The 15335-nt window shown below is 48.8% G+C and overlaps 1 protein-coding gene across 2 annotated transcripts in view; it reads right to left on the bottom strand.

Annotated features, from left to right (window-relative positions):
• The window catches only part of SPEF2 (sperm flagellar 2), a 127444-nt gene that overhangs the window by 18950 nt on the left and 93159 nt on the right, over positions 1-15335 (bottom strand). For both annotated transcript variants that reach the window (XM_073543926.1, XM_073543927.1), the window contains 5 exons: positions 14615-14753; positions 11353-11490; positions 10328-10488; positions 873-1056; positions 165-315 (listed from right to left, as the gene is read on the bottom strand). In XM_073543926.1, coding sequence (XP_073400027.1) covers positions 165-315; positions 873-1056; positions 10328-10488; positions 11353-11490; positions 14615-14753 — 773 coding nt within the window. The remainder of the gene's footprint in view (positions 1-164; positions 316-872; positions 1057-10327; positions 10489-11352; positions 11491-14614; positions 14754-15335) is intronic.

Below are 15335 nucleotides of genomic sequence, written 5' to 3'. Positions count from 1 at the left end.
AGTGCCAGCCATAATACCCCACAACAGGGCCAGCCATAATACCTCCATAACAATGCCAGCCATAATGCCCCCCATAACAATGTAGCCATAATACCCCATAACAATGCCAGCCATATTACCCCCATAGCAGTGCCAGCTGTAATAGCCCACTAGTGGGCGCTCACCTTTCTTCCTGTTGGGTGACTTCTTTTTTGCCCCTTTCTGACTGTCTCGAGACGCCGTTGGGGGGGCTCTCACTCTCTCCCTTTCCTTCAGTTCCGATATTTGCCGCTCCTTCTCCTCCTCCGCCTCCAGACGTTGCTTTTCAGCCGATACCTGTCAGAGGGCGTAAAAGAGGTGAACAGATGGGAGACGCCCAAAAGTGAGTGCGCCCCGACACACAGGAAGCTTATAATATGGGGTATATAGGAGTGGGGACCACCACTAAAACCACCAGAGAGACGTGGCTGATGGGGGCTTCACATCACCTAAACTCCAGACAACCCTTTTCCCCAAACACATCTGCTCTAGCGATGGGGGCACACATTGAAATATGGTGACCCCGGGGGCCCCTGCTGAGGCCTCAATAGGGGGTCAGCCATTATATAGATGGGGCCTGGGTTTGGGGGGTGCAGACATTAGACTTATTGTCCGCCCACATATTCTGGCTTTAGTACCCCCATAACCATGTGCATTTTGGTCGTATTCAGCACAGCACATGCCCTTAAAGGGGCATCCGCTTCTTTGAAACTGAAGGCCTACCCTTAGATGAACAAGGTGTGAATCCCCAGAGCACCACGGCCTCCAGTGACCTTACCCGTCTGAGACATAGTCCATCAATGGTAAAGCGGTGCTGTGCCCCCCTACAATGTGCAGCGCACGTCCCGGCGTACCATGTTAGCGACGGCTGACAGCGCGGCCTGCCACGTGTCATGAACGAGCTTCTGATCGGCTTCGGATGGCTGCCCCGTCACCTCCGCGCTGGCGTCCTCCTTCCCTTTCCCAGTGGCAGCTTTACTTTTCTGTTTCCCCACATTCACCTCTGGAGTCGGGGGCCTTCTGGGAACCAGCGGGATCCTTCAGTCGGGAAACAGAAGGAGTGAAAAGTAATTTTGCATCAACAGAACTTCACAGCTTTTAGGCGCCGATCTCTCTGATCGCTTGTCCCCTTTATAGCGAGTAACGTACATGTATGCACACGTTGGTCGTGGTCGGATGGATCGAGCTCAGGAGCTGTGCTAGCACCCAACATGATGTAGTAGTAATAACAATAATATTAGCAAGTAGCTCCAATTAGAAATGTTGTATAGTTCTTCTGATTTGCTATGTGCTTACCCCATGTGCAGGGTATTGCAGTAGCTTAGATATCCATGGTTACAACCACTAGCAACTAACTGTCACTATATGAATGGTCGTAACCATGGATACCTAAGCTACTGCTAAGCCCTGCACCTGGGGTAAACAATATACTGAATCAGAAGAACTATAATACATTTCTAATTGGAGTTATTTTCAAAAATTATTATTATTATTACACCTTCTAAATATTAAATTTCGTAATAAATTCTTGGACTTTTGTGCGCTGCCAGATAAATTCACTAGTCCAGTTTATGAGAAAGATTAATCCATTTATTTCCCAACGCGTTTCGAAATGTATACCATTTCTTCTTCAGGGGATGACACGTATGATCAGATAGAGCTGTCACAGATTATATACATCAAGAATTCAAAAAACGGCGCCAAAGGGTCACATGTCATCTAGTGCAAATGTCAGCGTTCTAGATGCACTAGATGACATGTGACCCTTTGGCGCCGTTTTTTGAATTCTTGATGTATATAATCTGTGACAGCTCTATCTGATCATACATGTCATCCCCTGAAGAAGAAATGGTATACATTTCGAAACGCGTTGGGAAATAAATGGATTAATCTTTCTCATAAACTGGACTAGTGAATTTATCTGGCAGCGCACAAAAGTCCAAGAATTTATTCCGAAATTTGATGTTTCAAGCGGTCGCAGAGCTGACCTTTGGATGTGCAGCAAGCAGATTACTGATCCCACATGCCTGAACCTCTCCTAAAAAGGGTGAGTAAATTCTAATCTATTTCTCCTGAAATAACCCGGATAAGACCCTATTGCGCTTTTTTGTTCCTTTAGTTTGAATACCTTCTAAATATTGGGATAGGATCTTAGTTATCCATGGGGGGATCTCTGTAGATGTTATCTCAGGAGAGGTGCCATAGCATAGAGATGGAATCAGGACTGCATCTTTCATCATCTTTTCTACACCAGGATGTGTTGAGCAGCTGTTGCTAATTTATAACTAACCAGCTCCCACAATCCCTCTCTCCTGTCCCTGTACTGGGGCCTATAAATTTAGCAACATTCTAAGGGGTACACGCATGTGAGGGGTCGCACGCATTCAGCAAAGCATCGCATTAGCTAAGCATCAAGCAAAAGGCAGTTAATTCATGGCAGTTAGTTGGGGCAGAAGTCAGGTAACCCACACTCCCTTTTATCTATGTGCTTTATTTGTATCCTCCTGTGTTCCCTTGCCATCCACACTCACTGCCCCATCCCCCCTCCATCACGACTTATACACATCAGCCCCTCTATACTTTCCTCTCCCATGTACAGCTCCCATGCACTCCTCACCTTCCTGACAAACCTCAGCCCATCTTGCCAAAACACATTGCACAAAAAAACTTCCTACAATTCCAGTAACTAGTTGCTCTTTATCTTCCTACTCCTACTGATTTCGGGGGACATCTCCCCCAACCCTCAACCCCTACCCTACCTCACATCAAAACCATAATAATCTTATTAATATTACTTGATCTCCTTCATCTCCTTCTTTCAATTGAGCCCTCTGGAATCCACGGTCTGTATGTAACAAGCTTCCTTTCCTGCACAATTACTTTCGGAACAATTCTCTGAATCTGTTGGCCCTCACTGAAACCTGGATTCAGGATTCTGACACTACTTGCTGGTGGAGTAGTGCATACTCCTGCCCCCACAATGCAGTTTCCAGGTCATCCTCCCTGTTCTATCACTCTCATTCCCTTCTTTTGAGGTCCACACCATCAGGCTCTTCCGTCCCCTCTCCCTCAAAGTAGCAGTCATATACCGGCCCCCAGGCTCACTCACCCACTTCCTTGACCACTTATCAGCCTGGCTGCCGCAATTCATGTCCTCAGAACTACCAACCCTTATCTTGGGAGACTTCAACATCCCCATTAACAGCCCCACTTCCACATCTGCATCCCAGCTTCTATCACTAACCACTTCCCTCGGCCTCTCACAGCTCTCAACCTCTGAGACACACAAAGACGGTAACACCCTTCACCAGGTCCTTGTCCGGCTCTGTTCAATCTCCCAACTAAATAACTCACGGCTTCCCCTCTCTGACCACAACATTCTCTCCTTCATGCTCACAAATCTTCGCCCACCCCAGCTCACTACTACCTACCACACATTCAGAAATCTACAAGCCATTAACCCTCAGACACTTGCAGACTCCCTACACTCATCACTGTCCCCAATCTCCTCTTTTTCCTGTCCTAATCTGGTTGTACATCACTAAAATGACACTCTTAGAAGCACCCTCGACCAAGTAGCTCCTCTCACCCTCAGAACCTCCGAGCACAGAGTAAAACAGCCCTGGCTCACATCGCAAACTCAACTTCTCCAGCGATGCTCTAGGAGTGCTGAACACCGATGGAGAAAAACCCGCACACCAGAAGACTTCATCCACTTCAAATTTATGTTAAGAACCTATAACTCTGCCCTTCACTTCGCCAAACAGACCTAAATTACCACCCTGATCTCCTCACTAGCCAACAACCGCAAGAAACTTTTTGACACCTTTCACTCCCTCCTCAGGCCAAAAGCACAAGCCCCTATCACAGACATTTGTGCTGATGACCTGGCCTCCCACTTTATAGAGAAAATAGATACTATCCGTCAGGAAAACCGCTCTCAACCACCAAGTGCTGTGACTCCCATCCCTCCCTGCATCTCCCCTGGCTCAATCTAAACATTTGATCCCATCACAGTAGAAGAAGTGTCCAGGCTCCTCTCGTCTTCTCGTCCGACTACATGCACTACCGACCCCATTCCCTCACATCTCCTCCAGTCTCTCTCTTCAGTCGTCACAATTCACCTAACTACTGTCATGATCCAGGTTGAACTGTGACAGATTTTGCACAAATAACCTTTTTTTTTCCTTTAAGCTGTTGGCTTAAAGTAGTTTTGCCCCCGGTGGCCGTTAGGGTCATTACACTGTGGTTTCTTTAGTTCTAGTTTTGCCCCCGGTGGCTGCTGGCGTCATTACACTGTGGTTTCTTTAGTTCTAGTTTTGCCCCCGGTGGTCACTAGCGTTATTACACGTAATTACCAAGCAGGTGAGGAACCTGGCTCCTTCCAATAAAGGAGTGGCAGGTAGTCTCATTCACTGTTGGTGATATTGGTCATTTCCAACCAAGTCTGGTGACGGAAGGAGCTATAGAGAGGAGTTCCTTGCAGCTCAGTCAGAGCTCTGGTGTAGTAGCTTCAGGTGGAAGCTGAATTCGGGTGTCATACTCTGTTGCTGGGAGCAATAGCAACAGAGCAAAGCTAAGTGGTGTTTTCCCTGTTTGTTATATTTTTCCTTGCGTGTGTATTAGTGCAGTGGTGGGATTAGTTTCTGCACCGTCCAATGCACTAGTAAGGGATAGGTGCAGGGCGAGCTAGGGATTGAGGTATCCGACTCGGCAACAGGTGAGGAACCTGTATAGGGATCGGTAGGAGTTTAGGGACACTGCCTCAGGGGAGTTCAGGAGGTCTCCACGTCCCCGTTCCCTATTGCAGGGCCCACCACTGTAACTGTTTTCCCGGTGTTCCCCTTTACTCTGTAAATTCGCCCTGCTGGAGGCGGTGTATCCAGTCACACGTGTCATCGAAATTCGCCCTGCTAGAGGCGGTGTATCCAGCTGCACATGATAACTACAATCTTTAATCTCTCCCTCTCCTTCGACATTTTCCCATCCTCCTTCAAACACTATCACTAAGGAATCCCGCTCTCGACCCATCCTGCAAAAACAACTACAGACAAGTCTCCAATCTCCCCTTCATCTCTAAACTTTTGGAGTGCCTAGTCTACTCCCGCCTTACCCGTTACCTCTCCACTCACTCCCTCCTAGACCCTTCACGGTTCGGCTTCCGCCCTCTACATTCGACAAACTGCACTCATCAAAGTTACCAATGACCTTCTGACAGCAAAATGTAACGGTGACCACTCTCTGCTCATTCTTCTTGACCTATCTGCAGCTTTCGACACTGTTGACCACCATCTCCTACTCTCTAGGCTCCAGTCACTAGGCATTAAGGACACTGCTCTTTCCTGGTTCTCTTCCTATCTTTCTGACCGCTCCTTCAGTGTTTTGTTCTCTGGCTCCACGTCATCTCCTCTTCCTCTTGCTGTCGGGGTACCTCAGGGCTCAGTCCTTGGCCCCCTTCTTTTCTCTCTCTACACGGCCCCAATTGGACAGACCATCAGCAGATTTGGCTTTCAGTACCATCTTTATGCTGATGACACACAACTATTCACGTCATCCCCCGACCTTACTCCCGCTGTACTACAGAACTCCAGTGACTGTCTGTCCGCAGTCTCCAACATCATGTCCACTCTCTATCTGAAACTCAACCTATCAAAAACTGAACTTCTTCTGCTCCCACCGTCTACTAACCTCCCTAAATCTGACATATCCCTCTCCATGGGTGGCACCATAATAACACCCCGGCAGCAGGCGTGCTGTCTAGGTGTTATGTTTGACACCAATCTCTCCTTCACCTCCCATATACAATCTCTTGCCCGCTCTTGCTGCTAACACCTAAAGAACATCTCTAGAATCCGCCCTTTTCTCACAATGGAAACAACAAAAACCCTCACTGTCGCCCTGATCCACTCCCGCCTGAACAACTGCAACGCTCTATTAATTGGCCTCCCCGTTACTTGACTTTCCCCTTTCCAGTTCATAATGCAGCAGCCAGGGTCATCTACCTGGCTAATCGGTACTCGGACGCGTCCGCTCTTCGCCAGTCCTTACATTGGCTGCCCATTCATTATAGGATCCAATTCAAAGTACTTGTTCTCAACCACAAAGATCTCCACGGTGCGGCACCCCCCTACATCTCCTCCCTCATTTCTGTCTATCGGTCTAACCGATCGCTGTGCTCTGCAAACGACTTTCGACTACCCTCCGCACTAATCCGCACCACCCACTGCCGACTCCAAGACTTCTCCCGCGATGCGCCAATCCTCTGGTATGCTCTATCCCAAGAAATTAGGACTATCCACAATTTGCATAGTTTTAGGCGCTCCCTCAAAACGCATTTGTTTAGAGCGTCCTATCACGTTCACTAATCAAAGTCATTCTCTGTGTAAGTGTGTGTGTGTAGCCCATTCACTATCTCCATCCATCCCCCACTCCCTCAAGATGGCTGGACCATCATTGTAAATACATCATTGTAAATACACACCTGTACTCTGTATCTCCCTCACCTCATTGTAGATTGTAAGCTCTCACCAGCAGGGGCGGCTTATTGTGCTTTAATGTATTGTTAACGTTGTTTCTTATGACTTGTGTATTGAAACTGTTAAACTGTAAAGCGCTGCGGAATATGTTGGCGCTATATAAATAAATATTATTATTATCATTATTATTAGAGACGGGAATACCCCTTTAAGCTTAATCTTTAACTTTTTAAATTGACTTTATTTTCCATTATTTTTTTTTTTTAAGACTCCTTCTTGCTGTCAGTGAATGAGAGCGCCGATTTCCAATTAGCAGCCCGGCTCGTCCTGCTCTCAGCTGAGGAGTGGATGCAGTGATCTCTCTGGTGGTTTGGTACAATGTATCAGTCTAGAGAGGATTACAGGTACATAGAGGGTCGCTGTCTGGACTGACACAGCAAAAATGTCTGATGATGATTGGCTTCTGAGAACCCCGACGTCTCGCTGCAATACGCAGAAGGTTTCTTCCAGGACAGATATCAGATCAGACCGAGGCTGAGATACAAGAGACGGTGACAAGAGCCGCCACGTTCCTCCAACAGCAGCAATTACAGCCTGGGATGGGGGGAGTCATTCCACGTTCCCCCTAGCGAGGCGTTGATAAACTGGGGGTCTGACATGACAGTGCACAGTGGCTGGGCATCATAGGAGACAGCGATATTACTATAAAGTATACTACAATACTTTGGAACCAAAATAACAAAAAAACATTAAATGACTCCCCCACTAAATGACCCCGCACTACATGACTCCCCCACTACATGACTCCCCCACTACATGACCCCGCACTACATGACTCCCCAACTACATGACCCCACACTACATGACTCCCCCACTACATGACCCCGCACTACATGACTCCCCCACTACATGACCCCGCACTACATGACTCCCCCACTAAATGACCCTGCACTACATGACTCCCCAACTATATGACCCCGCACTACATGACTCCCCCACTACATGACCCCGCACTACATGACTCCCAAACTACATGACCCCGCACTACATGACTCCCCCACTACATGACCCCGCACTACATGACTCCCCCACTAAATGACCCCGCACTACATGACTCCCCCACTAAATGACCCCGCACTACATGACCCCGCACTACATGACTCCCCAACTACATGATCCCACACTACATAACTCCCCCACTACATGACCCCGCACTACATGACTCCCAAACTACATGACCCCGCACTACATGACTCCCCCACTACATGACCCCGCACTACATGACTCCCCCACTAAATGACCCCGCACTACATGACCCCGCACTACATGACTCCCCAACTACATGATCCCACACTACATAACTCCCCCACTACATGACCCCACACTACATGACTGCCCCACTACATGATCCCGCACTACATGACTCCCCCACTACATGACCCAGCACTACATGACTCCCCCACTACATGACCCCACACTACATGACTGCCCCACTACATGATCCCGCACTACATGACTCCCCCACTACATGACCCCGCACTACATGACCCCGCACTACATGACTCCCCAACTAAATGACCCTGCACTACATGACTCCCCCACTTCATGACCCCGCACTACATGACTCCCCCACTACATGACCCCGCACTACATGACCCCCCACTACATGACCCCCCACTACATGACTCCCCCAATACATGACTCCCGCACTACATGACCCCGCACTACATGACCCCGAACTACATGACCCCACACTACATGACCCCGCACTACATGACTCCCCCACTACATGACCCCGCACTACATGACTCCCCCACTACATGACCCCGCACTACATGACTCCCCCACTACATGACCCCACACTACATGACTGCCCCACTACATGATCCCGCACTACATGACTCCCCCACTACATGACCCAGCACTACATGACTCCCCCACTACATGACCCCACACTACATGACTGCCCCACTACATGATCCCGCACTACATAACTCCCCCACTACATGACCCCGCACTACATGACTCCCCCACTACATGACCCCGCACTACATGACTCCCCAACTAAATGACCCTGCACTACATGACTCCCCCACTTCATGACCCCGCACTACATGACTCCCCCACTACATGACCCCGCACTACATGACCCCCCACTACATGACCCCCCACTACATGACTCCCCCAATACATGACTCCCGCACTACATGACCCCGCACTACATGACCCCGAACTACATGACCCCACACTACATGACCCCGCACTACATGACTCCCCCACTACATGACCCCGCACTACATGACTCCCCCACTACATGACCCCGCACTACATGACTCCCCCACTAAATGACCCCGCACTACATGACTCCCCCACTACATGACCCCGCACTACATGACCCCGCACTACAAGACCCCGCACTACATGACTCCGCCACTACATGACCCCACACTACATGACTCCCCCACTACATGACCCTGCACTACATGACTCCCGCACTACATGACTCCCCCACTACATGACTCCCGTACTACATGACTCCCGCACTACATGACTCCCCCACTACATGACTCCCCCACTACATGACTCCCCCACTACATGACTCCCCCACTACATGACCCCGCACTACATGACTCCCCCACTACATGACTCCCCCACTACATGACTCCCCCACTACATGACTCCCCCACTACATGACTCCCGCACTACATGACTCCCGCACTAAATGACTCCCCCACTACATGACTCCCGCACTACATGACTCCCGCACTACATGACTCCCGCACTACATGACTCCCGCACTAAACGACTCCCACACTAAACGACTCCCCCACTAAACGACACTTTGCACTAAATGACTCCCGCACTAAATGACTCCCCCACTATATGACTCCTCCACTATATGACTCCTCCACTATATGACTCCTCCACTATATGACTCCTCCACTATATGACTCCCCCACTATATGACTCCCCCACTATATGACTCCTCCACTATATGACTCCCCCACTATATGACTCCACTATATGACTCCCCCACTATATGACTCCTCCACTATATGACTCCTCCACTATATGACTCCTCCACTATATGACTCCCCCACTATATGACTCCTCCACTATATGACTCCCCCACTATATGACTCCCCCACTATATGACTCCTCCACTATATGACTCCCCCACTATATGACTCCACTATATGACTCCCCCACTATATGACTCTCCCACTATATGACTCCCCCACTATATGACTCCCCCACTATATGACTCCCCCACTATAGGACTCCCCCACTATAGGACTTCCCCACTATATGACTCCCCCACTATATGACTCCCCCACTATATGACTCCTCCACTATATGACTCCTCCACTATATGACTCCCCCACCATATGACTCCTCCACTATATTACTTCCCCACTTTCTCCGATTAAAAATAAAGTAATTAATAAAATACACATATTCAGTATCGCTGTGTCCAGAAAAGTCCGATCTATCCAAACATAAAATAAACCCCATCGGTAAACGCCGTAAATAGGAAAAAAACCTATATGTGAGAAGTGCGTTTTATTTTGGACAAATGCTATCAATAAACACGTCGCCTCACACGAGAATAAACCGCAACCGGTAAAAACAAAAAGGTTACAGACCTGGGAAAATGGCGACACAAACTAATTCATTTTCCTTTTTACAAGTCTCCCAGTTTTTTTCACCACTTACCTTTCTTTATTTATCCCCATAATTGTACCGGTGACACCGGAACACGCAGCGATTCACAACAAAAAATGCCAATCAGTTTGGCGACCACCGTACAGGACGTAATGTGACGTTTTTACCTTCTTGGGTTGTCGGACTCATCCGCCGAGCCGGAATTACAGATGTCCAGGAGCGGGAGGCGGACGAACCCCTGCAGGCTCTCCGCTGGGATTTTACTCTCCATCCCTTTGTAGTAATCGTTCAGAAACCGCATGGTGTCCTGGAAACGATCCACCTCCACCTGCGGTGACAGAGGAGCGCTCCTGAGTGTCCGGCGTTTAACCCCTCCATGACTGCTGTGTAAGTGGGGGCTTATGAGGCTTTCTGGATTATCGGATTCCAGATTAAAGGAATTCCACTGAAATATTTAATTTATTTACAAACACAAAAAAGAAGAGACAAACAGACAAGTAACAAAAAAAAAGAAAAAAAAAAAAAGTATCAAAAAAAGTCTTCTAAAAGTGTCAGTGGTCTCCGCGATGCGTTCTGTACTTCCGGTAGTTACCCGCACCCCCTCCTCCGGGTACGGCGCCTGTTTTCACAGACCACGATGTGCATTTTTCATTACGATGGTGGAAAGGAGCGGTGTCGGATAACCCCTTTAAATTAAAGGATTCATTGGCGCAAAGTGATGGTGTGACGGCTTACCACGATGGGTGAGGGGGGCACGACACCGGCAGCTGCGGATGTGATGATGCCTGGGCCTGGGAACTGCACACAAACCACATTCCCAAAGATCAGAGGCTGCGGAGGCCGTTACTACTGATCTCATCCTCCACCTGCAGCCGCTGCCGCACCATAGGCCCTCTGTATCGCAGGGATCGGGCTGCTATAATTAGTAGCTACCAGATCACCGCTGAACGGGAGATTGGGGGGGTCCAAGGCCCTATGTGGCCCCATAATCCGCACCATAAGGCAGGTCCCGCTGCACCCATCAATGGTCTAATGTGTACAGTGGGATCAGACATGATGGATCTCTGTGGGGCGCTCACTAATGATCACCGGAGATCCAATCTTGGAAGAGACCCCCCCCAGCGATCATTAGTCGCACCCTATGGAGATCGGACTACCCCCAATCTGTGAGTGAACAGTCACATACAAATACCTGCATCAATGAAAAAAAATGGTTCATGAGAATCCCCAGACGATCCTCCAGCCATCCGTCGCTCATGATCTCGGCCCGCTCCTGCTCGGCCTCCTCCTTCCTGTTGTCGCAGATATCCCACAGACGATCTCTTAAATCCTTTAAGGGAAAAAGGTGAAAAATCATCAAAAGGAAAAATAAAGAATTCAGAAGAATTTCCACCTTATGACGCCATTTAAAGTCCTTACACTATCCATATAGTGGCCGTAGCCTAAATGTTTGCTGCCACCACTGGAGGGAGCTGAGGAGCTCGCTGTATACTGTTGTTATCGCTGAGTGCACTTTATACAGGGAGCTCCCCCTAGTGGTGGCTGCAGACAGAATCTTATGTATCTCTGTATACAGGGAGCTCCCCCTAGTGGTGGCTGCAGACAGGATCTTATCATGTACCTCTGTATATAGGGAGCTCCCCCTAGTGGTAGCTGTAGACGGGATCTTATCATGTATCTCTGTACACAGGGAGCTCCCCCTAGTGGTGACTGCAGACAGGATCTTATCATGTATCTCTGTATACAGGGAGCTCCCCCTAGTGGTGACTGCAGACAGGCTCTTATCATGTATCTCTGTATACAGGGAGCTCCCCCTAGTGGTGACTGCAGACAGGATCTTATCATGTATCTCTGCATACAGGGAGATCCCCCTAGTGGTGAATGCAGACAGGATCTTATCATGTATCTCTGGATACATGGAGCTCCCCCTAGTGGTGGCTGCAGACAGAATCTTATCATGCATCTCTGTAAACAGAGAGCTCCCTCTAGAGGTGACTGCAGACAGGATCTTATCATGTATCTCTGTATACAGGGAGCTCCCCCTAGTGGTGACTGCAGACAGGATCTTATCATGTATCTCTGTATACAGGGAGATCCCCCTAGTGGTGACTGCAGACAGGACCTTATCATGTATCTCTGGATACATGGAGCTCCCCCTAGTGGTGGCTGCAGACAGAATCTTACCATGCATCTCTGTAAACAGAGAGCTCCCCCTAGAGGTGACTGCAGACAGGATCTTATCATGTATCTCTGTATACAGGGAGCTCCCCCTAGTGGTGGCTGCAGACAGGATCTTATCATGTATCTCTGTATACAGGGAGCTCCCCCTAGTGGTGACTGCAGACAGGATCTTATCATGTATCTCTGTATACAGGGAGCTCCCCCTAGTGGTGACTGCAGACAGGCTCTTATCATGTATCTCTGTATACAGGGAGCTCCTCATAGTGGTGACTGCAGACAGGATCTTATCATGTATCTCTGTATACAGGGAGATCCCCCTAGTGGTGACTTCAGACAGGATCTTATCATGTATCTCTGGATACAGGGAGCTCCCCCTAGTGGTGGCTGCAGACAGGATCTTATCATGTATCTCTGTATACAGGGAGCTCCCCCTAGTGGTGGCTGCAGACAGGATCTTATCATGTATCTCTGTATACAGGGAGCTCCCCCTAGTGGTGGCTGCAGACAGGATCTTATCATGTATCTCTGTATACAGGGAGCTCCCCCTAGTGGTGGCTGCAGACAGGATCTTATTATGTATCTCTGTATACAGGGAACTCCCCCTAGTGGTGGCTTCAGACAGGATCTTATCATGTATCGCTGTATACAGGGATCTCCCCCTAGTGGTGACTGCAGACAGGATCTTATCATGTATCTCTATATTCAGGGAGCTCCCCCTAGTGGTGGCTTCAGACAGGATCTTATCATGTATCTCTGTATACAGGGAACTCCCCCTAGTGGTGGCTTCAGACAGGATCTTATCATGTATCGCTGTATACAGGGATCTCCCCCTAGTGGTGACTGCAGACAGAATCTTATCATGTATCTCTGTATACAGGGAACTCCCCCTAGTGGTGGCTTCAGACAGGATCTTATCATGTATCGCTGTATACAGGGATCTCCCCCGAGTGGTGACTGCAGACAGGATCTTATCATGTATCTCTATATTCAGGGAGCTCCCCCTAGTGGTGGCTGCAGACGGGGTCTTATCATGTATCTCTGTATACAGGGAGCTCCCCCTAGTGGGCGAGGATGCGTGTAATTAATGAAAGAGTCGTCTTCCCGTGTCCTTCGTTGTATCAGAACAAAAATTCAATGTGCATAAACCCTCCAATGCTCACGTACCCTCCAATGCTCACGTATCCCCCAATGCTCACTTACCCTCCAATGCTCACGTATCATTCAATGTTCACGTACCCTCGAATGCTCATGTACCTCCAATGCTCACGTACCCTCCAATGCTCATGCACCTCCAATGCTCATGTATCCTCCAATGCTCACGTACCCTCCAATGCTCACGTACCCTCCAATGCTCACGTACCATCCAATGCTCACGTATCCTCCAATGCTCACGTACCCTCCAATGCTCACGTATCCTCCAATGCTCACGTACCATCCAATGCTCACGTATCCTCCAATGCTCGCGTATCCTCCAATGCTCGCGTATCCTCCAATGCTCACGTACCCTCCAATGCTCACGTATCCTCCAATGCTCACGTACCATCCAATGCTCACGTATCCTCCAATGCTCGCGTATCCTCCAATGCTCGCGTATCCTCCAATGCTCACGTACCATCCAATGCTCACGTATCCTCCATTGCTCACGTATCCTCCAATGCTCACGTATCCTCCAATGCTCACGTACCATCCAATGCTCACGTATCCTCCAATGCTCACGTATCCTCCAATGCTCACGTATCCTCCAATGCTCACGTATCCTCCAATGCTCACGTACGCTCCAATGCTCACGTACCCTCCAATGCTCACGTACCCTCCAATCCGCACGTACCCTCCAATGCTCGCGTATCCTCCAATGCTCACGTACCATCCAATGCTCACGTATCCTCCATTGCTCACGTATCCTCCAATGCTCACGTACCCTCCAATGCTCACGTACCCTCCAATGCTCACGTACCCTCCAATGCTCACGTATCCTCCAATGCTCACGTACCCTCCAATGCTCAGGTACCTTCCAATGCTCACGTATCCTCCAATGCTCACGTACCAATGCTCACGTACCCTCCAATGCTCACGTACCCTCCAATGCTCACGTACCCTCCAAAGCTCACGTACCCTCCAATCCGCACGTACCCCCCAATCCGCACGTACCCCCCAATGCTCATGTATCCTCCAATGCTCATGTATCCGCCAATGCTCATCTACCCTCTAATTCTCACGTACCCTCCAGAAGCCTCAGATATAACATCACCGTGTCCTCACTACCTGCCACCTACATCCACTCTCTGGTGTAATTCGGCTTTCGTCTCCTCATCCTCCCTCATATCCTCAGCGATGCAGTTGACATCGTTCTGCCACTGAGACACGAACTCCTGCTTGTGGTCCGGCCGTGACAGGTAATCCTTATATCTGCTCCTGTAGAGTAACATTACAGGCATGAGACGGAGGGGCCACGGGGAGGTGGTAGCACATGAGGATAATGGGCATAGTACAGTCATGGCCAAAAGTTTTGAGAATGACACAAATATTATATTTTCACATGATCTGCTGGCCTCTGGTTTTTATGTGTGTTTGTCAGATGTTTTTATCACATACAGAAATATAATTGCAATCATATTATGAGTAACAAAAGGTTATATTGACAGTTAGAGTGAGTTAATGCAGCAAGTCAATATTTGCAGTGTTGACCCTTCTTCTTCAGGACCTCAGCAATTCTCCCTGGCATGCTCTCAATCAACTTCTGGATGAAATCCTGACTGATAGCAGTCCATTCTTGCAAAATCAATGCTTTTATTTTGTCTGAATTTGAAGGTTTTTGTTTGTCCTCCCGTCTCTTGATGATTGACCACAAGTTCTCAATGGGATTAAGATCTGGGGAGTTTCCAGGCCATGGTCCCAAAATCTCTATGTTTTGTTCCCTGAGCCATTTAGTTATCACCTTTGCTTTATGGCAAGGTGCTCCATCATGTTGAAAAAGGCATTGTTGATCGCCAAACT

Source organism: Dendrobates tinctorius, unplaced genomic scaffold (genome assembly GCF_039654945.1).
Source record: "Dendrobates tinctorius isolate UK_male_01 unplaced genomic scaffold, ASM3965494v1 ptg000135l, whole genome shotgun sequence".
Classification (NCBI taxonomy): Eukaryota; Metazoa; Chordata; class Amphibia; order Anura; family Dendrobatidae; genus Dendrobates; species Dendrobates tinctorius.
The sequence above is the reverse complement of the archived record's forward strand: the minus strand, read 5'-3'. Positions and strand labels throughout refer to the sequence as shown.